Source organism: Amphiura filiformis, chromosome 9 (assembly GCF_039555335.1).
Source record: "Amphiura filiformis chromosome 9, Afil_fr2py, whole genome shotgun sequence".
Taxonomy (NCBI): Eukaryota; Metazoa; Echinodermata; class Ophiuroidea; order Amphilepidida; family Amphiuridae; genus Amphiura; species Amphiura filiformis.
The window spans coordinates 59,957,139-59,980,561 of NC_092636.1; the positions used below are offsets into that span (position 1 = coordinate 59,957,139).

Here is a 23,423-nt window from a genome sequence, read left to right on the forward strand (position 1 = left end):
ACACATGGTAAACTAGGCCTAGGTCAGTGTCACATTCACTCTGTTGTGATTTTTGCCAAAATAATTACCAGAGTGTTCAGTTCAGATTTGATTTTTTTATTGCAAATTTTGCTCAGCACTTTTGTCCTTCTTTTTCTTCGCATTTAAGGCTCCAGCCCAAACAATTCTAAAACTTAATTGCTTTTAAAACTTACTATAGGGACAAGCAAAAGTATTTTTCAATTGCACTTATAATAATAAAAAGTATTAATTAATTAATAATTTCACCAACTAGAATACATACGACATGATTTTACCAATTTTGCGGTATGAACATTTTGCCTTTCTGCAAGGCAACAGTCGTAATTCTGCTCCAGGGCTCCATCAACTTCCAACCTCTAAACTTTAATAAACTGATTATAGGCCTAAATTATACAGTTATCTTTAATAATGCACATGCCAATGATGAAATGAAAGTTAAATTAGCTGAGTTAAATCATTTCAGGTAGGTAACAAGCTATTGGTAAATTAGCAGAATCCCATTCTAAATTTTGACGTGTGGGAGCCACCGTGTGGGAGCCACGGCTCCACCCTGTCATTTTTTTACTTTAACAGTCCTAACTTTAGAAGTTTACATGGTATGTGCAAACCTATGGTACCATTTTAAAGAGCTCATCAATAGCTTTAATTTGATATGTATTTTACCTATATAGGGTATCATGATGTGAACTAAAATTGGCAAGAACGTATAAAAATCTCGCGCCAATGTCACAGCTCCAGGCTATCAGTGTACCAGTTCAAAACACATGGCCTTTAGCATTATTTTTGAAAATATGTAAGGTCATGGATTTTTGAATAGTTTCATCTAAATTGTTCCAGATGATTCCACCTCTATATGATAAACTACGTTTCTTATAATCTGTCCTCGGTTGAGGGATCTTAACATTAAATTTACTCTGGCGAAAGTTGTAATGATTCTCTGGAATTGAAAATGTGAGTTAAGTACGGAGGTGACAAGTTATTCAAAATCTTATATGTTAAAACAGAACAATTGTACTGCTGCCGATTAGAAACTGGTTTCCAACCAAGTTGATCAAGAACTATATTACTAGATGTGTCCCATTTAGCATTACAAATTATACGTGCAGCCCTGTTTTGGATAATTTGTAGACGTGTTTGCTACAGAAATACTACAATTTCCCCAAACAATGTTACAATATTCAAGATGAGGCAGAACAATTGAATTATAAACCATCTTCAAAATATCTTCAATGAGGAAATTAGATCTACATTTTTTTAGCATGAACATTCCTTTGAGAGCTTTTTTACGCACAGTATCAATTTGTTGGTTCCAAGACAAAGTATCATCAATAATAACACCAAGGTGTTTGCTCTCTTGCACCCTCTTAATATTAACACCATTTATATGAACATGGACATCTGCATTATTAATATCTTCTTTTACTGAATGTAACCTTTGTCTTGAGCCTATTAACATGAATTCTGTTTTGCCAGTGTTTAGACTAAGTTTATTACTTTGAAGCCATTTGTTGATGGTGTTAAGATCATTATTTATACTGCTAAAAATATCATTAATTTCATTAGAAGAATAATATATTACAGTATCATCAGCATACATACTTACTTTACAATGTGTTACATAATTAGGAAGATCATTGATATAAATTAGAAAGGCAAGAGGGCCATCAATTGATCCTTGTGGCATGCCACATACTATTTCACATTGATCAGAGAGTACACCATCTACATAAGTACATTGAGTGCAACCAGTAAGATAGCTTTCAAACCATTTAATACAATAATTACTTAAGCCATATATTTTCAATTTTTAAGAAAAATTTCATGATTTACTGTATCAAATGCTTTTTTAAAATCTAACATACAAAGTCCTACCATATTACCTTTGTCAATTTCATCATACCAGTCTTCAGTTATGTTAACAAGAGCAGCACAGGTTGAATGAGATGGTCTGAACCCAGACTGGTTGATATTAATTAATCCATTAGTATTTAAATAGTTGTACAGTTGGTCAAACACTGCCCTTTCAGCTATTTTTGAAATTACAACAAGTATGGAAATGGGCCTATAGTTACTGGGATCACTAGGGTCACCAGCCTTAAAAACAGGAATGACTTTAGCTCTTTTCCAGCATGTTGGAAATTTACTTGTTGTGAAGGAGTGATTGATTAAATGAGTTATAATTGGTGTAATGATAGGTGCTGCCAATTTGAGCAGCTTTGAAGGAATATTGTCTAAACCAGTTGCTTTGTTATCAGATAATTTACAAAGTTGATTAAAACATAGTCATAAGTAACAGGAATAAAATCAAAAGTAGGTCCTTCAAAATTTTGGCTGTTTTCATGGTTATAGTTACAAAAATCATTATCACTAATATTATCTGCAAGTTGAGGACCAATTTTAGAAAAGAAATTATTTAGTTCATTAGCCTTTTCTTTTGGCTCTGTAAGCGAACCTTTTTCAGTCTTAATAAAAGAAATTTTTGTACCTTTACTTTTTGAAGGAATGACATGTTTCAAATGTTCCAAAGTCTTTTTGATATTATTTTTGTGTTCATTAAGACCTTGATTTAGGAATTTTCTCTTGTTATCTTTGATCATTTTGTTAGTTTCATTCCTAGCCTTGCGGTAGGTTTCCCAACAAGTGTGATTATTTCCTGATTTGATTGCAATAACTTTAAGTTTATCTCGCTTATGCATTGCATTTAAAACATCATCATTTAACCAAGGGCAGTTTTCTTTTCGTGTTCTACGCTTCTTATAAGGTGCATGCCTGTCAATTATACGAAGAAGTATTTTCTCAAATAACTCAGCACCTTTGTCAACATCACTGCTGTTTAAAACAACCTTCCAATCAGTATTTGCTAAATCATTCAAAAATATCTGTTCATTGAATTTTTTATAATTACGAGACTTTTTAAACTTGTGATTTTGCTTCTGTGCATGGTTATCATCTTTGCTATCAGTATTACTAGATTTAGTCTTACCCCAAATTGATGCATAAGTGAGTGAGTGGTCACTAATTCCAGTATGAATAACACCTGATTTGCTTATCTTGTTAATATCAGAACAATATATTACATCAAGTAAAGTTTTACTATTTTTAGTTATTCTTGTTGGTTCAGATATAACTTGTTTAAGGTTGAAATTATCACAAATTTCTTTAAGTTTAATTGTATAACAGTGGGGTGTGGTTGTCAAGAGATCACAATTAAGATCACCCATAAGAATATAATCCTTTCCTTCAGATTCAATGACCTGTAAAAGATTTTAATACAACAATGATTGGCTTCCTCTTCAATGGCATTATTTCTATTGTTAAGAGCTCAAGTTTATCTGTATTTAGGTCATCTCTAATTTTATGGTTACATGCTTGATTTACATAAAAGGCTACACCTCCACGTCTATTGACATTTAAGAATTTTCTATCCTTTCTGTACAGGAAGTAATTATCAATATTTACATTGTTATCACTTATAACATCAGACAGAAATGTTTCAGTAAGTCCCAATACATCAATGGGATTATCGTTTAAAATGTTGTTAAGCTCATCAAAATTGTCAACTAAACTACAGATATTTAGTTGAGCAATAATTGTACCATTTGAATGCAAAACACTATAAGGATTATTAATCTCATGATTTACCAAATTTGTACATGTATCATCTGGTATTTGATTGTCAATAACATTAACATGACTACTTTTATCGTCATTTAATGAAGTTAAATTTACAGCACCATCATGATTATTCTCTACATTATCATTTCGAAATGAGCATTATTTCTTACAATTTTAGTTTCATTTACACTATCTTCATCATCAAAGTCATTAACATTGTTTGCACCATTGACTTGAACATCTTGAGAATAATTTTCATTAACAATTTTCATAACAGAAGTACATGTACCAACTAAAACATCATTATTTACACTATTTACTTCTGTGCATGGACTCTGTAAGCTTAAAATTAAAGTTACCTTTTCAAAGTATGTATTGAGCAGCGATGTAGCTTGCAACAGCATCACAGCATCTTCATTCAGCGTAGTGATTACACTCCTCCGGTCACCTGGCCACCCGGTGGGAAATTAAAGTCAGCTGCCTGTTAGGGTTAGGGTGGGCTGTATTCTGCAATTACACACATACATACATATTTATAATTTTTTGTGTTGGTTTGTTTGTTTTTGATCAGGTTAAGATCCATCCATCACCATGCCGCCAGCCTACATATACGACATCTGGGAACAAGATGAAGATCTTAACAAGGAAATTGATGTCAGCTGCTTACTACCAACAGGGATTCTCATCTTGCTGAAATGTAGTCGTGAAGAAACAATCACAAACATCAAGAGGGTAAGGGCTATTTCATCAGATGTGTGTGTGTGTAAGTGTGGTGGGTGGAGGTGTGCACCTATAGTGGACATTTTTTATCACACCATAGGCACTTCATACCGCTGTCATCCCAATTTGTCAAACTGTCAGTATCACAGATTATAAACCCTGTATTCTACATGTAAATATGCCTAAAATTTACTTTTTACAACTGGGGACCTCTAGGTTAGGTAGAAGTCCACAATTAGGGGGAAAACTTACACTATCTGTTTTTGCCCTGGTTAGCCAATAATTGTCCCCAGTTTACACAGTGCTTACAGGACTGTGTGCATTTGGGGGAGTGATGTGCAGGGTGGTTCTGCAGACATGTGGGAAGGATATATAATTGGGATTTGAACGCATTTTAAATTGTGACATAAGAAATAATATTATACATTTAAGAAATGGAACTGAAATTTAAAAAAAAATGCATCCTACATCTTAGTTTTGTGAAATGTTACAATCTACAGAATCAATATTTCAGGAAACCCTGAAGAAAATCCACTATATTGGCATACTGTAGTATTCTTTGGGATTTTACTGTCTAATACTTTTACATTAATCCAAAATTGCTCTATTGTCCTACAAACTATGATAAATTTAAGTTTAAATTGGGACAGGTGTAAGGATTACAAATATGCCAATCAGGTTTGAAAAAAAAATTATTTATGACATTATTGTTCAATTTGATTATTTCTTTGTATAGGATCTATGGAAAGAAGCAAAATCCTTCCCACTGTTCAACCAGCTACTGAACATCAACTTCTACATCTTTCAATGCATCAACCAGAGTGCAGAACAAGAGGAATTGTTGGATGAGAATCGCAGACTATGTGATGTCAAACCATTCTCTCCTGATCTGAGAGTTGTACGAAAGGCGGGAGATGTAGAAGACAAAGTACTCAACTCAAAAATCGGTCTACTCATCAATAAAAGTAAGTGATTCTCAAGCTGGCCGCAGAATTAATGGATGAGAGTTTTCTTCCTTGGCTGTCTCTAGGAAAACACTAAATTTTATTTCATGAGTATGCTACTAAGTAACTTTCGCCTGTAAAAGTAATTATGATAAGGATAATGAACTGAGTGCAATGCATTAGTCAAGATAATCGCACGCGCCGTGGAGTTATTGCATTTACATGTAGTAAATGCAATAACTTCATGGCAAGTGCGATTATCTTGATGAATGCATTTCCACGAATACATTATCCGTCATATACTTTGAGTGTATTAAAACAATAGGCAATATTAATTACTGCATTCATTATATTAGTTTGAATATTAGGGAAAATACCTTAAATTTTAAAAACACCGTTAGGCCACTGACCAGGTAGCATTTAACTCAAGTACATTTAACTGGTCAAGAAAATCAATCACTGTATAAGTTAGCTATCAATGGTATCGATTGCGCCATACGTCATACTTTAGTAACTTATTCACGCATGGTTTGTAACCAATTGACTTTATAATGTGATCATTTTATCGTGGTTCCGAACACAGAGAGCATGAACCAGTTGACCGGGAAACGATCGATTTTGACGTCCCATTATAGTACGAAATGGAGATGAGAGAATTTGTATTACAATATCAACGGGACTTTATAGTTCTGTAATTTGAACTTTTAAATCTACTTATTATATTAAAACACACGACAGTGGAATTTTACATTTGTACAGTATTATAAAGCATGATCATGATATTATGCGCTAGTGTATGTTTCCCGGGCGTGTTTATGTTATTTTAGATATAGGCCTACATGTATTTCATTTGTAAAATGCTGAATATTTTGTAATGGTGTCATCTTGTATATAGGGCCCCCTGTTTTTTAGCCCTTTTTAATTAATAGAAGCTCGATTATTCTCATTTAATCTTTGATTTATTTGGGTTCATTAATCATAATCTATGGCAATGATATTTGCAAAATAGAACACAGTTTGTAACCTATTATTTACATCGTGTGCATGAAAAAATACCATAACCTGTAACCTATAACTATTTTAACACCACAGAATGTATATTCATACTTTTTTGATGGTATATATATGAACAGACAAGTTATAAGTAATGTGACAGTAGTCAATGGTAGTATTTCTAGTATTGGAGTGTGCACGTATTATCTAGAATCTATTGTTTAGCGTGCGGGTTTTAGATAATGCATTGTTTAGCGTGCAGGTTTATACAATTTATGAAGGTAGTTCGCGAATATAATGCACGGGAGAAGAATACATAACGATGAATAGAAACGGGCACTAGAAGTATATAGCTTAATAACTGCATTAATTACTGATAGAAAATTCAGACAAAATAATATGCCACTCTGAGATGTTGATGCATTGCCTGCATAAGCTGGGCAGGGGTGGGAGTGCACTAGATGCACCAACATTTTGGTGCAAGTGCATACATTTTGTGTCCAATTTCTCAAGCAACAAGAAATCCTTGTTTGCTTAACTCTGCATGTGTCTATTCCTTAAGGTCTGCATGATTTTGATGTGATGAAGAACAATGAAGTGGATGACTTCCGGTTAAGCATGAGGCTGACATCAACACAGTTACAGAGAGACCGTAACCAGAAAGATTGGAATGGCAAAGCAATGTACTTATTTCCTCCTGTATTGGAACCAAAAGTTGATCTACCTGGCCCAAATAACATAGAAAGAAAACCAATATATTTCAACATGAGATTTACACATGATTTGGTAAGTAATGATCCTGTTTTGTAATTGTTTGCCCTTAAAGGGCCACTTTAACATAACATAAAAATTACTCAACAGATTTGCTCCCAAATATCTGAGCAACTTCATTGAGCCATATTCTTCTTCCTATTCCCTTCGTTTATCCACCAAGAATCTGCTTTACACACCAAAAAAAGGAAGCTTACTTCATATATGGTCATCGTCATTTTCTGCTTTTGCTCCTGTACTTTGAAACTCAGTTTTTTAAGAAGAAACTTAAAACTCATTAACTCTTGAACATTGATTTTATCGTAATAAGTTAGGTGCTATATAAGTTGTTTTGAACATGTGAATATTGAATTTGGTTGACATGGCCAAAAGGTAACATGGCTATTATATCAGAAATTATCAAATATATAATACCAACACAAATACAATTTTGTGTGGGTCTTTGTAAATTGTTTTCATAGTGCAATAACTTTGACTGAAATAAATCAACAGCTCATACACACAATATGTATTCAAAAAATTATTTCTCATTTGATCATTCATCATCATCATCCTAAGCCATCGTCGACCCACTTCAGGGTGAAGGCTTCTCCAAGGTGACGCCACTCTGATTCATCCCACGTCTTTCTCATCCAGGTTACATCAACAAGTTTTGTAATTTCATCCCTCCATCTAATTCTGTCTTCCTGGGTGCCTAAATTTGATACATATCTTTAATAACATTTTCAAAGATCAGTGATAATTATGTTTTACTTCATAACAACCATTACCATTACTGTCACATGTCAGGTTGGAGATATAATCATAACCCGTCATGGTATTTTTATTTTTATTTCAAAGCAAAAAGTTTCGGTGCTACAAGCAGACCCATACGAGTACCCGTCAGACCTTGTCAAAAAGGCCATCAAAAAGATTCACACAAGAGATGACATCAAACCAAATGAGTATGTCCTTAAGGTTCGTGGAAGGGTGGAGTTCTTACTGGGCAACCATCCACTCAGCCAATACAGGGTAAGAATCTGGTGTGTTTATATCCACATTCAAACTGGGGGTTTCGCATATTTACTCACGTATCAACTGTCAAGCCTGATCCAACTGTAGCGCTTCAAAAAACATTGTCTTTGAGCCATAGAAGGGGGATAACACCTCTCATTTTGTGATACAAAGACTTCCAAAGTTGATTATGACATGTTTGTGTAAAACTCCACAGTTATAATGAGGGTGTATAGAACTCCACTGTTGAAAACTCTATACAAGAGGATGTGGGTGTGTGTGTGCGGGTGTGGTTGGGGGTGCACATGTGGGGTGCTCATGTGTAGGGGTGTGTACATGTGGGTGATGCACATGTTTGACATCAATTGTGGGGATTCATATGAAAATTGTGGAATAAGATTTTATGTCAACAGAAGTGTAAACTTCAGAGAGAAAAATTGGTTTTGAACTTTAAATTTGATCATCTTCCCCACTATCTATCTTTTATTTTCTCTTTTTTTCTCATTTTTGGTTATATGTTTTACTCTGTGCCATTTTTTTGGTATGTTTTACTCTGTGCCTGAGCTGTCTGGTTTGTGTGGTTTATTACGCTTCGCTGATATGGCAATTTTTTTCAGGTCATCAGGTGAAATCTGAGGCCAAATCATAAAACTTAGCCTTACAATTTTCCAGCCACCTTGTCTTAACTTTGATCTACCTTATCATCTCATTGCAGTACATCCGAAAGATAATGTTGAGAAACAGCAATGACCACAGACCAGAACTGATTCTGGTTCACCAGAGAGATTTGGGGGTCAGTGAGCTTCTGATGGATCCTTTACTGAACACATCAAGAACCGAAGAGGAGCCTCCTCCAGTGCCTGCTAAAATGAGTCCTAAACTCAGCTGGGAGGTTAATGATAAAGTACGAGTTAAGATCCATTGTGCTTGGAATGTCAACGTGGTTAGCACAAGTAATGTAAGTTTCTTAGATCACATCTGCCCTTCTAATGTAAAAATGCAGTAACTGCCAATTACAGTCAGTCGTAAAGTCATTCTCTAAGGGCAAATGACCTCAGAATTGTTTTTATGTGAATACGCAGGAATTTGCAATATTTATCATTTTACGCATCTGCATTTTTCGGAATATTTCGGGTTCCCTACTTTCAAGGAAAAAATACCCACAATGCAACAGAGTTGACCCAATATGGCGATGTAAGTAGAAAGAAAATTTTTGGCTCTATTTAGATACCAAACTTTTTCTTGTGTACAACCATGTAGATCAGCTACGGTTGACTTTACGACTGACTGATAAATAAAATAGCAGATACATCTTTGTTACCCTGGAGGCAAATTATTTGAACCAGTTTGCTATTCCAGTTGAAATCATACACCCCCTGTGGAAGACATGATCGTAATCTCTCACAGAAAGGGTGTATACTTCAAATGGAGTCACCCATTCTAAAAACCCCATTCACACTCTTTGTGTGGACGATCAAGACCTGTCATGTATTCCACAGGGGGTGTATGGATTTCAACTAGAATTGCCCAATACAGCATCTACAAGTAAAGTAGGAGATATTGTGCTTTGATTTGCGAGGTAGAGAATTTTTCTTTTAAAGTAATCTTGTTTGAATGAATTTGCATATATTATTAAGAATTCTGTCATCTTTGTGTGTTCTAATCTCTATGGTGTCTTTTCTTTGCCTACAGTCATATGTACGTGTTCGTGCTGCAATTTATCATGGTGGAGAACAACTTGGTGACTGCTTTACATCAATACGGGAAACAACTGGCGTCAACCCAGAATGGAATGAAGAATTTGAAGCTAATATTACGGTAGATTTTTTTTGCACTCTGATCCAGTTGTAAAAGCGTTATATGAAAATATTGTTGTATGTATTTATTTATGTATAAGCCTATATCATAGATATTAGGGTTACCAAGGTAAGGATGCGCATTGCGCAAGGATGTTTTCTTTAATTTGAGATATATCAGTGATGGCAAATGATGTAGACATGATGATGAAACAGGTACAGATAGTAGGTACAGATCAAAAAATTCCACTTTTCATTTCCTGCAATGTTTACCATAGCAGGCACCATTTGTGCACTTGACTGATGGGTAAGTTTATTGTAATGTAGCACTCATGAGGTGTAGCTCGCTAGGATCAATTTTGATGGAAGCCAAAAGTGCAATTTTTGAAGATGTTCCTCCATAGTATACATACTGCATTAGTTTTTATCTATCTTTGTCTTGTTCCCCACATCAAGTTCTTATGCCTGGCTCGAATCTTTTTATGTACTTTCCATTAGTTTTTGTTTCATCATTTGCTGTCAGTGATATTTCAAATTAAAGAGAACATTCTTTTACATATTGTGGGCACCCTAATTACCAAAATCTCTCCTCATCACTTTTGCTTTTATTGGCTGTATAAGTGGTGACTCTGCATCACTAGTAAGCTTTGCCATACATAGAACTACTGATGTGGTAACTATGCAACTCATGAACAACTGATGCTTTGTATGCAAAAGTATAACCTGTTATAAATGTTATTTGCAATATGTTGGTTCATTAAATCATTGCCATTGATTTTTACAGCGACTATAATCTATGCAATTACACGTAGATGATTAAAATGTGATGTGATCAAGCAGAAGGGCTAGTCCAGTTGAAATCCATACACCCCTATGGAAAACATGACCTTAATCTTATACACGTACAGAGGGTGTAGATTTCAAATGGAGTCTATTCAGTAACCCCATTTGAAATGTACACTCCCTGTGTGAAAGGTGAAGGTCATGTATTCCATGGAGGTTGTCAACTGGAATACCCTAAATCAGTTTGATGTTGATCAAATTTCACATTAATATGTCTAATATTAGAAAATTATTGGTTTGAATTGTATGAAAATATCATGTTTCTATCCTCTATTGTTAGAAAGTTATTTAAAGTTTAGTCAGCACAAAAAGTAAGGAATAACATCAGTATATTGTCACCATATTTGTAAACTAGAATTTGCAACTAATTTTGCTTGATCACATAAACAAATCAGTACTAAGGACGAAATTGAAGGAAAATGCAATTCATGTAAGTTATAATGAATTTGTAAACAAATGAAGGATTGAAATATTGTTCACAACACATAAAGGTTGGTCTCTTGATAACATGTAGCTCCTTCCCCTCAAAAAAGCATGTGTATTACTCCAAGTTTGTGCTGCAAATTGATTGATTGGAAGAAACGTTCCAAGTTCTGGTCTGTATGTGGGTTTGCGATAGATCTTAATATTCAGTGAGCTGCCCAGTTCTCGTATGACTGTGTAAATAGTGTCCAAGAAGGCTGGGGTCCTGTTAGCTTCACCCTCTGTGGTAAATTTGATATCCGGATCTAGCGATTTCAAGTGATCAGTGAATTCCTGGGCGTAATGTTTTTTTTATTTGGTGTGTCATCAACATATCTGAACCACCACAAAGTTCAACCCTTCATTTATTTGATTATCAACATAGATGAGCTTTCACAGTAGAATTGTAAATAATGTGATATTCCAATAATATTATGTTTGACTATTAAGGCATGTTACATTTTTCAACTGTTGTTGAGAAATTCCTGAGTGTAAAAAATTATCACTCCCAATTTGATCACCATATTTTCACATAGGTTTGCAATCTGCCTCGAATGGCACGCCTTTGTCTACTGATCTGCATGATCAACAAACGACTAGCCAAAAACGTCTCAGCAGGTAAACTCCCAAAATCAGGGTCAAGAGGTCACAAGGGCAGTCAAGGTCAACAAAAAGTAAGTCGCCACTATAATGCATGTCAAAATTAACCGTATCGTGTCCAATTTTTATTACCATCTCTCATCAGGTTGCCAATCTTCCCCGCATGGCCCGGCTCTGTATTCTGGTGACAGGAAAGTCCTATCTCAAACCAAAACGATCGGGAAGAGTGAGTGATTGGGCTATTCAATTAAAAACCCACACACCCCTCTGGAAGATTTCACTGCCATCTCAATTCCAGTTGCATGTTATGGTCAATCCAGCTGGAAATTTTTTATGTGAAATTCAAGTTGAAAATTGTTGAAATTTATAACATCCAATTGAATTTAGAACAATTTGGCCTAAAATTGGAAAATTTTAGGAATTCCCAAATCTTCTACCTTTTGCACTCTTTATGGATGAAAAAGGTTGAAACTGGAATAATTTAGCTTTGATTGGAATTCCAATATCTTCCACCAGGGTTATTATGGGTGTGGTTTTTAAATGGGACAGTCCATTTTTGTTTTCAGTCATGCTTTTTGCTGTGGATATAGGAGTGTTAACTTCTTCTAGCAGTGCTTTGAAACACTTACTTTTGCTATATTACGTTACCGAGTTCTCCTCCTCTCTTAACCCTGACTTCTGCTGTTCTGTGGTAGATAGCTTTCCGATGTTACACAAACTACTCCCATTATTCACATTGCACAAATTTAGAAATAAAGGAGCCTTGTTAGCTGCCAGGCACCACTAAGTATGTTAAGTGCTGTGCATAGTGCGTCAGAATTTTGGTGCTCCCCAGTCATCATTTGAGCCATATGAGAGCAGTATCGTGCTGCTCATTAAGTCGGTAGTTGGAATTGACCCAATGTGCTTTCATGAATGGAATTATGACCTTACAGGGGTCAGACATTTGCATACTCATGTTTTTGTTGACATCCATGATGGCTGCTGGGCACTAGCGCACTAACTCAAATCCGTGGATCCATTTGGAAAATGTTGCCGTCTGAAAATGGGCCTTTTTCTGGTGTCAACGAATAAATATTTTGATAACTGAAGATGCTCATATTTCATTCTTTCGTAATTTTGGTTATAATTTTCTGTTGTGAAATGAAATAATTTTCTTTTGGGAAATGGTTTTTTTGACTAATAGCTGAAAGTTTATTCCAAGTGGTCATGATGGATTTTACTTCAAAGAATCTAGTTTTTCTACGGAGACGGACAATATGCAGGTGTTATTTAAAATATTTAAAGAAAATTTCACAGATCCTACGCATGTGATTGGTCAGTTCCGTGTATGTGATGTGATGCAGTCTGTGTGTGGTGCAGTGTCAGTAATTTGTATTGCGTTGTAGGAAAGTTTGATTGTGTGTTGGCTGTGGTGACATTTTTGGCTGCAAGGTTTTTTTGGTCTTTCTGATGCTGCTCCTAATTCTTTACACCAAATGGTCTATCAGTCTTTCCTAATGATCTTTCACACTCTGTACACAGAATGACATATACCACTTCACTATAGCTAAAATAATAGTTTCTCGATCATGAGAGTATGATGTACTGCGCGATTGATTGTACACGCACAGGAAATGCAGCGCTACCCAAAGCGTGTGTGGTAGGCGTTGTATGCCAACGCAATTGTCATTGCGTGCCTATTGAGCTCTCATGATCGACAAACTATTATTTTAGTTATATTCTGATAAATGACCTACTCAATGAATCTTTTCACTGAATATAGTTTGTAATTTCTCATTAATTCTTTCCTATATCCCTCCCCCTCCCTCTGTCTCCTGTCTCTCCTCCCTCTTATTGCCAATTGGCTATTCCAGTTGAAATGTATATACCCCCTGTGGAAGACATGACCTTTTAAGGTCTTTAAGATTAAAATCCTCTACACAGGGAGTGTGAATTTCTAATGGGATTAACCTGAAATGAGCTACTCAACCCATTTGAAATGTACATCCCTTGTGTGGGAGATTAAGATCATGTCTTCCATAGGGGGTGTATTGATTTCAACTGGAATAGCCAATTTCCTTTTTGTCTGTGTCTTTCTATCATTTCTCTCTGTCACTGTCTCCTATTTTTTCTCTCATCTATTCCTATCATCTTGTCACTGTGTCTGTATGTGTGTCTTTCTGGTGGTGTGTTTCTCTCACTTTCTCTCCCTCTTCCCCTCCCCTCCCTCTCACTCTCTTTCAAATTATATGTCTTATATCTTACAAATGTAGATAAAAGTTATTATGCCAGTGGTTCTAGCTTGTATTTGTGTACACATTGTAATCATTTGTATTAGTAAATGATTGGAAGTGCAGAATTGAATATTTTGTTTTTGTGATTTACTATTTGCATGTGGGGATCTATTATATAAGGAACTGCAGCATGTATCTTAATACTAATAACGGCGTGTCCGTCCGTCTGTCCGTCCGCGCGCTATCGCGTTCGCGTCCGCGCGGTTCACGTTCACGCGGTGCACTATCGCGTGCTCGCGGTGTGATATCGCGGAGTATCAGCGGGAGTGTGCGCGGAGTACAGTGCGCGCATCGGAAAAGCATTACAGTGTGACTAACAGGTGCATCTCATCGGACCAATAATTATAGGCCTTATTTTCAACACATATTTCAATACCGAACACGTGCACACACCAAACATGTGCATATAGGCCTATTTCAGAAGAACATGACTATTTCCGGAATCCTCCAGAATGGTTAACATAAAAATTATCCGTTGTGGCAAGGTCTATAACCGTTTTTGCGTTCACGTTTCTCGCGATTGATTTCATTACTTTAGTAACGGCCTATATCCACGTCCAGATACTAATTTCGGTTTCTCTAAATGTGGTAACAGGCCTAGGGCAGGGCTTGGAAGAGGCGAATGATGGGTTATGGGTAGGCCTACCGACCTACCGAAGTAAGCATCACACCTATAAAACAAACAGAGTTGATTAAGTTGTGTCAAGTTTGGTCTTGATCATTGAGAGACGCATTTCATAGTAGTTTAAAAAGTCAGGGCAGGTAATGGGTAACGGGTTTGTGTAATTAGAAATAGGCCTATCACGAGAAGCGCCCGACCCGAGAACCGCAAAATCTAGTAATATATATTAATGAGTGGGAAAATTGGAATGTGTAGCACCTGTACGGAATCCGTTGTGGAATTTGCAATGGTTGAAATCAACGCTTGCCTTAAAAATTATGGACAAAATACATTTCTTTTGCTGGTCCAGCTTCATGAAACAATCTTCCAATCTATTTGAAGAACTCTGTAGTTATTAACTCTTTCAAAAAACATTTGAAAACTCATAACTCATTTATTTAACAGCTATTATAGTAACTTTTTTGTTGCTTTTTCATTTGTTTCTTCTTATTGTTTTTGCGCTTATAAGCCACAGAAATTATTTTGCGATCATGACATACCAGTTAATCATGCTTACTTACAATGCTTACATGCTATGGCATGGAAATTTTCTGCATTTCGGTCACTTTTTCTTTGAAAAAAGATGGGGGGTTTAATAAAAGGTGAGCCTTTAATAGAGTAAATACGGTATGTATTATTATTATTATTAGTATCAAAAATCAGGCTAGAGTTTCTAGATAGAAAACAAGAAAAGAGGTGCTGTAAATCATTAGAAATTGCTTGATCTATCACATCTGTTGGAGACTTTGCAGGATTGAGCACTGCAAATCATGACCAACCCAAATTTGAGCCAAAATCATGCAAATTTCTGCTCATTTTAATCTTAATACAGGCGTATAACAGTTTTTCTTAAAAGCAACCAGGCAATAATAGCGATTGCACTGACCAGATTTCTTTTCAATCTACAAGCAGTCAACATTCTGTTACCTCATACTATCATCAATATAACATTTATCATGACTATTTTCCACAGGAAGTAATACCTTTAGCTTGGGTCAACACCACCTTCTTTAATTACAAGAACCAACTAAGAATGGGCCGATATAAACTCTACATGTGGCCTGCCCTTGAAGACACAGATCTGAATCCATTGGGTACTGTAGAATCCTACCCGAACCATGATGATGCCACCGCAATAGAGATCTCCTTCTTCAAATATTCGGAGCAATCCATATCATTTCCCCCATTTGACAAGATCATTGAGATGGCAGCAGTGGCAGCCAAGGAGGAACAGGACCCAATGGAATATGCTGATGTAAGTAGAAGTACATAGGTTAAGCTATTCTTGCAGTCTACTTTTACGTTAAACTACTCAGGGAGCTGATCCTAGGTGTTATATGTAGGCTGACTAGATAGGTGTCTCTCACGTATAGAGCTGTGTTCCAGTCTACTTTTACGTTAAACTACTCAGGGAGCTGATCCTAGGTGTTATATGTAGGCTGACTAGATAGGTGTCTTGCACGTATAGAGCTGTGTTCCAAATGTTGATAAATGGTTTATTTTCATAAAGGTGTTTCTTCGGTGGTCAGAAAACTTTCTGTAAAGTGCAATGATCTTATGTAATATACGCTGATGATAGTGTGATCATTTCTTCCCATAAAGATCATGAGGTAATTTCTCGTAGCCTGAGTTCTGATTTATCATCTTGCAATCATTGGATGATCAATAATAAGTTGTCTCTTCATGTGGGGGAAACTGCGTTTATTTTATTCAGGATCAGATAAAATTGGGCAAGGTCAGTGATTTTCAGATTTCCTACAATAATCAAATTATCAAAGCCCAAATGTCCATCAAATACTTGGGAGTGACACTTGACCAATACCTCATCGTACCAGATCAAGCTGATCACACAATTTCCATGTCCTTCTGTTATGTAGTCATAGGCTGTATGCGGGTGTAGTTGCAAACAGCTTAGGGTACCAGCTTATTTGATGCAGCTTGTTGGTCTGAGTAATTTGACACCAATTTTATTGAAATCGGCCAAAAATTGAGACAGTGCCGGCCAAATAACTACACACAGGGGGGGGGGTGGATTTGACCTTTATTTTCTAGTTTTAAGGGAATTTTATCACATTAAGGATTATGTAATGCATTTTTGGTATTTACCTACATAGTTTTAGGTCCAGGAAGGTCATTTATGCACTTTGTGTCAAATGAAACATTTACGTTTCCTTAAAATTAACGGTTTTGGGCAAAATTAGGCTGTGAGGGCGCTTTACCCTTTAGTGACCCCTTTCGCAGCCATTTTTTATTTTTAAGTTAATCATACTAGAGATAATCATTAATCATCCATATTCTGAAATTTTCAGTCATTTGCTCACATTTGGTGTGACCGTGGCGCTAATTTTTAATACAGTGGTAACCTGCCCATAGCAATATACAGGGGTCAACGAACTTTGTATCACATGTAAGTCAATGGAAGCGTCTCTACACATTTTCAAATGGTTACCACGCACAAGTGAAATAAGGTTCAAATTTGGACAGATGCTGTTATTTATCAGTAACTTTGATTTGATAATAAAAAATTATAAAATTTTAGTAGGGGGGATACGTAACGGCTATTATGTTGAACAGCGCACTCACATCCTAAATTAGCTCTTAATATTGCATCAAAACATACGATTTGTGTAAAAATTGCATAAATATATCCAGGTTACCCAAAATCATGTAAATAGTCATTAGAATCCAACAAACAGCAAAGAAAATGCCCATAATTGTCAAAATAGTGAAAAACAGGGGGGGTCCCAAGAAATCCCCCTTGTGCGTAGTTTTTTGGCCCGCACTGTCTCATTTTTCAACCGATTTTTTTTTAAAAGGTGTCAAAATGTTCAGAAGGATTAGCTGCTTCAATTCAGCTAGTACCCTAAGCTTTTTCCAACATCACCCCTTTTTTTGGGCTGTACAGCCTATCACTATATCAGGGTACCCTTGACTGAAATTCTTTACCTATTCACATCAGGTCTATTACCAACAAGAATTCCTTGAAATGTCAAAACCCCATGTCAAAAACCATTTATCTACAAACTCAATGAACCAGCAAATGGCTGAATATATTTAACGTCTTTCACTCTGCTTGTCCCCACTTTTGTGGCTCTGTTTTCGTCACATTTTTGCAGGCAGCTTTTTATTTATGGACCCCATTGGAAATAAGTTGGCATATTCAGCCAACTTTATGGGTTATCCTGGCTCATTGACTTGGTTGTGTGTTTCTTGTGTATTAATGATGCTTGATTGCTTATTTTATTATTTTCTGTGCTGTTGTCAAGTTTGCAAAATAATAGATAATAAATATATAAATATATAAATCTTGCCTTTTTCCATCCTTACAAACAGAGCGATCTATTGGATGACCTGCGTATGATTGTGGAGAAAGATCCATTGGAAGATCTAAGTGAACAAGAACGAGATTTAGTGTGGAAATCACGCCAGGATTGCCGCGATCACATTCCTCACTCACTACCAAGATTACTTAAATGTGTACAGTGGGACAACAGTGCAGCCGTAGCACAGGTAGGTTTATGATTAAGGCGACGAAAAAAACCAAAACAGTACTGCAGGTGGATGGACCTACCGCGGTGTGTCACATCCTTCCCCAGATTCTTCCCCAACTGGAATCCCACAAAAATGGACCCGAAAGGGAACATTTTTAATATGCTGGTTGCTATCTACACATGTACTTTTTCTCATTTTTCTTGTTACCTCCCATAGGCAGTGTTCTAAATCGGTAAGTAAAATAAACCCCTGGTATTTTACTGGGTAATTTTCAGTAAAATACTGTAATTTACCGTAAAATTTGGTAAAATAAAAGACACCAAAGGAAAAGATATTTTTGAGTACAAGTCTTAAAACGTGATGCATGGTTAGAAAAGTGAAAGGTTTCCTTCAGAAAATTCTGTTTTATCATGTTTACTTGGAATGCATATTAATTTATGAAACTAAATAAGATTGATCGCTACTAGTTCTCAAAAACATGATGCATGGTTAAAAAATCAAAATGTTTCCTTCAGACAATGCTGTTTTACTTGGAATACATATTATACTAAATGGGATTTATTGCTACTAGTATTTGGAATATCTTAATGTACCTTTTGTTTTGATCAAAATTAATAGTTTGCAATGCAATATGTGAGGCCAAATGGTTCAAAAAGGTATCAAAAAGAGAAAGGTCTCAAAAACATGATACATGGTTAGAAAATCAAAAGGTTTCCTTCAGGAAAAGGTCTTGTACTTTTATTCATCAAGTTTTTACAACAAAAGGGTTTAAGGAATCAGATAGCAATGTTTGCACAGTATTTTTTGTAGGACCTGAGAGCACATCAGACATATCGAATTGTATTCTGAATATGAGGAATGTCCTTCTGATATCAAATTCGCGATATAATACAATTTTATTGCAAATTATTAAAATTTGATATTTTAAATATTTTTGATATTTAACAGTCCTCAGAGACAAAGCAAACTTTATACATTTAATGACATGTACTTAACGTGTATGTAGCTGGGATGAAAAGCCGTCCATCAATTGAAAATTATGACCTTTCATATTGAAGATATACATTTTTTCCTAAAAAGACCTAAATTTTTTGGTGTTTTGGGAAAAAAAATCTTTATATTCAATACAAAAGGTCAAAATTTTCATATGATAGACAGCTTTTCATACCAGCTACATACACTTTAAGTACATATATATATCATTAGATTTATACAATTTACTTCGAGGACTGTTAAATTTCAAAAATATCAAAACATGTGTATTATATTGCGAATTAAAAAAAAAATTATTTGATATCAGAAGGACAATCCTTGTTTTCAAAATGCAATTCGATATGTCTGATCACTCTGATGTGCTCTCAGCTCCCACAACAAATATGTAAAAACATCGCTATGATACATCATCGCTAGTATGACCACTAGTCACCATTGCCCAGACAGGGAAGCATATACTGACCCAACTCTTCCCTGTTTTGTTTTGGGCTAAAGCATTCCCTGGTTTACCACAAACTCTTTTTTGGGGGGGTGGGAATAGGTAAAAGGCAAGGTAAGAGACATAGCTAATGCTATGTATCCATTATAATTCTTCCCCAAATGACACTTGATGAATTCACCTACCCTGTAGACCAGTCACTGCCAGCCAGTGACCATCTATCTCATGCTTCAGTTATATACTTTTTGCCCAAATTAGTTCTCTTTTTTAGAAAATCTTCCTTGAATCCTGTTGATTTCTGTTTTCTTTTCCTCTTTTTTTTCTTTTTCAAAACACAAAATTCTTCCCCAAAGGGGTAAGATTACTCCCTCCCTTTGGGAGCGAATAACGGAAGAATAGACGCCCCTGCCTGTATAGTATGTTTGGTATTGGAATTTCAATTTGTGTTGTTAGTTTGATCGTCTTAGGTTAGATAGATTTGCATGTACAAGATAATGTATTCAATTGTGTTAACAGATGCAAGCCTTACTACAAATCTGGCCTGAGTTGAAACCAACAGAAGCTATGGAGCTCCTAGATTACAAGTATGCTGATATAGCAGTCAGGAAATTTGCTGTCTTGTGTCTAGAAAAACTTACGTAAGTAGATATTCAGAGCTCTAAATCACATTTTCTCATAATTCTTGGCAGCCCTTATGGGAGATAGAGGAGTAAACGTGTCCTCTCTTTCATCTGGGAGTTGTTGGGGAGCAAAAAGTTACATTGGAGTAAAGGTCTGTTTATACTACGCCGTAATTGCCTTGCGATGCGGTGCGTTGCCGATATATCGATTACTTTTTGCCGCAACTCTTCGCATTTCCAAGTTATATGTATTTAACCTTATTGCGATACCGCAGTGCAGTTTTCTGCGGTACGATGTAATGCGGCAACACATTGCATCGCATCGCAATTGCAGCATAGTATGAACGGACCTTAAGTCATGTGAGATATAGTGGAGAAAAACATACTGGGATTGGGAGAGAGTCCAAACTAAACTAGAGTGAGGGTACAAGATTTTTTTAGATTTCACTAGAGGTTTAATTTCACTAGAGGTTTCTTGGATTGTGAATGATCTAAACAAGATTTTATGAGATCCAAACTAACTTTAATGATTTGATATGCTCCATTACAGAGACAGTGAGTTATCTCACTATCTGCTACAACTGGTACAGGCTTTGAAATATGAAACACATCTTGACTGTGATCTTGGCAAGTTTTTACTGAAGAGGGCACTGAGCAATCAGAGAATTGGACATTTCTTCTTCTGGCATCTCAGGTACGATATGATGTGATGTGATGTGATAAAAATTATAAATAAATAAATTCGGGATTTATGTAGCACCTTTTTCAAGATCTTTAAGGATTCGAAGCGCTGCAATTTCTCTGCCATGGTGAATCATCACAATCAGATCGCATCAACTATGCCAGTTGCAGCCAAACCTGGCTGCAACTATGCCAGTTGCAGCCAAACTTAGATTGTAATATTTACCAGTATCTGTGCAGCTCCCCAAATTCCATTGGGTGAAGGAAGATGTGATGTGATTGGTGTAGTAGGATTTAATGTGATATGATATTTCTTGGAACTAACTACACATAGAATATCTGAAGTTTATCAAAGTTCAGATTTCAGCTGTTTTGAACTAGCATGTAAACGACAAAGGTGAAAGTAATATAATTAGAACAAAATCTGACATATCATGAAGGAAGGATGAAAGTACATACTTACATTTATTGTCCCGTAAGTGAGACTTCAGAATTTGGCACCTTGGTTTATATGCAAGTAAACTTTATTCCCTGTGATTTGATCACATAATCACTTTTTTTACCTCTCATTAATGGAATTCAACATTGCAAAATGACTTATTTGCAATATTTCATGTAATACGCATGAGATAATATGATCAAATTCTCCAATTTGTGCTTGTTGGTCATTTTGTGGAGCTCTACACAAAATATTCCTTTAAATTGTAACATTGATATTGTTTTGTTTGTATTCACAGGGCAGAGATGCATAACATAGCCGTATATACTCGATTTGGTCTGTTGCTTGAGGCCTACTGCAGAGGAAATATCGCACATATGAGAATACTTACCAAACAGGTAAATTATATATGCTATTCCAGTTTAAATCCATACACCCACTATGGAAGACATTACCTTACATTGCAGGGGTTGTAGATTTCAAATGGAATTACCCACACTCCCTGTCTGAAAGATTAAGGGCATGTCTTCCATATGGGGTGTTTGAATTTCAACTGAAATAGCCCATTGCTCATCAGGGGTGCAGTTTTGTTGGAGCATAGGTAATAAATTTTGATTCCCAGACCAGAATTGTGTGAGAATGAATTGATTCTATTTTAATTGCACACATGTTGCTACTAATGGGCTCAAATATTTACACAAATCAACATTCCCGCAAACCAGTTTTAATGGAATCATTGCAAGAATCAATAATCTGATTCTTGCTTACATTACATTTCTGTTTATTGTTCACATTAAAAGCTGTTTCAAAGGGAGAATACGGCCTTATAATATCCTTATGGGTATTAGTTGCTGTAGAAAATCTGTAATTATGGATTGTCATGGATGCAGACCGAATTGGTATTTGATTCTACAGAAAAGGTTTGCATACATAGAGTGTGTTGTGTTTTGAATCAAGAATGACAGAAAAAGAGTTGATGCTTTTGTATGTAACATGGAAAGACAGGGAAAAAAACCTGGATCCTAGACAGGTTTGACCATCAGAAATGGCATAATGGAGAGACAACTAAAACATTGTAGCATATTGTCAGGAAACATGGAAGAGTAGAAAAACAAATTTGAAAGTAGCTATGAAGGCCGGCTTGGAATGTCCGTCAACATCTCAGACTAATGACGTAAAGGATTGAGCTAGACGACATACTATTATAAAGACCACAGCAGGGCTCCACAATAGCACCACCTAACAGGGAGCAAGAGTGAGCAGGGAGCGAGGGAGAGGAGGAGGAGGAGAGAGAGTGTTTTGAATCATGATATCAATGTGTGTGTTTATTGTAACAGGTGGAGAGTCTAGGCAAGATGAAGATGGTGAATGAGCTAATCAAGAGTAAGCAAGCCAAAGATCAACCTAGGGAAGAACTCCTCAACATGATGCAGAAGATCTTACAACAAGAATCATATTCTGAAGTGCTGTCATCATTTGTGTCACCTCTTTCTCCGTCGTATAAACTCAAAGAACTCAAGTAAGATTTGCCTATTCAAGTTGAAATCTATACATCCCCTATATAGAAGACATGACCTTAATCTCCCACACAGGAATATGAATTTCAAATGTGCTGACTCCATTTGAAATCTACACCCCCTGTGTTGCAGATTAATTAAGGTTATGTCTTTCATTGGGGTGTATGGATGTCAAGTGGAATAGTGCAATTGGAGGCTAGTTCCCTTGAATTGTTTCACTTGAATAGTTTGAAAACATTCATGGCTATTTTTGTACTCTGATTGTGATTGTTTGTTTTATCTAACAGAATTGGAAAGTGCAAGTTCATGAAGTCCAAAATGCGCCCTCTGTGGCTAGTGTTCAAGAATGAAGACCCCATTGGCGATGACATATACATCATGTTCAAGAACGGAGATGGTGAGTACTATTAACAGCACCATGAAAATGAATTTAATTTGGCGAATCCATTTGAAGTCTGTACTCCCTATGTAGAAGATTTTGGGAATATCTTCCACAGGGGGAGTATGAATTTCAAATGAAATGAGCTTCTTAATCAACTCTGTTTGA

At 35.9% G+C, this 23,423-nt stretch overlaps 1 protein-coding gene across 2 annotated transcripts in view; it reads left to right on the plus strand.

Moving 5' to 3' along the window:
* LOC140161245 (phosphatidylinositol 4,5-bisphosphate 3-kinase catalytic subunit beta isoform-like) overlaps nucleotides 1–23,423 on the plus strand; it is a 38,240-nt gene that overhangs the window by 10,419 nt on the left and 4,398 nt on the right. The window contains exons 2-15 of one of the 2 annotated variants that reach the window (XM_072184701.1): nucleotides 4,208–4,368; nucleotides 5,093–5,321; nucleotides 6,856–7,079; nucleotides 7,905–8,075; nucleotides 8,773–9,015; nucleotides 9,750–9,875; nucleotides 11,695–11,832; nucleotides 15,669–15,950; nucleotides 18,029–18,205; nucleotides 20,136–20,257; nucleotides 20,790–20,933; nucleotides 21,658–21,757; nucleotides 22,697–22,878; nucleotides 23,164–23,273. In XM_072184701.1, coding sequence (XP_072040802.1) covers nucleotides 4,228–4,368; nucleotides 5,093–5,321; nucleotides 6,856–7,079; nucleotides 7,905–8,075; nucleotides 8,773–9,015; nucleotides 9,750–9,875; nucleotides 11,695–11,832; nucleotides 15,669–15,950; nucleotides 18,029–18,205; nucleotides 20,136–20,257; nucleotides 20,790–20,933; nucleotides 21,658–21,757; nucleotides 22,697–22,878; nucleotides 23,164–23,273 — 2,389 coding nt within the window. In that variant the 5' untranslated portion in view covers nucleotides 4,208–4,227. Of the gene's footprint in view, nucleotides 1–4,207; nucleotides 4,369–5,092; nucleotides 5,322–6,855; nucleotides 7,080–7,904; nucleotides 8,076–8,772; nucleotides 9,016–9,749; nucleotides 9,876–11,694; nucleotides 11,833–11,903; nucleotides 11,985–15,668; nucleotides 15,951–18,028; nucleotides 18,206–20,135; nucleotides 20,258–20,789; nucleotides 20,934–21,657; nucleotides 21,758–22,696; nucleotides 22,879–23,163; nucleotides 23,274–23,423 lie in introns of both variants that reach the window. The other variant, XM_072184702.1, reaches the window with a different exon arrangement.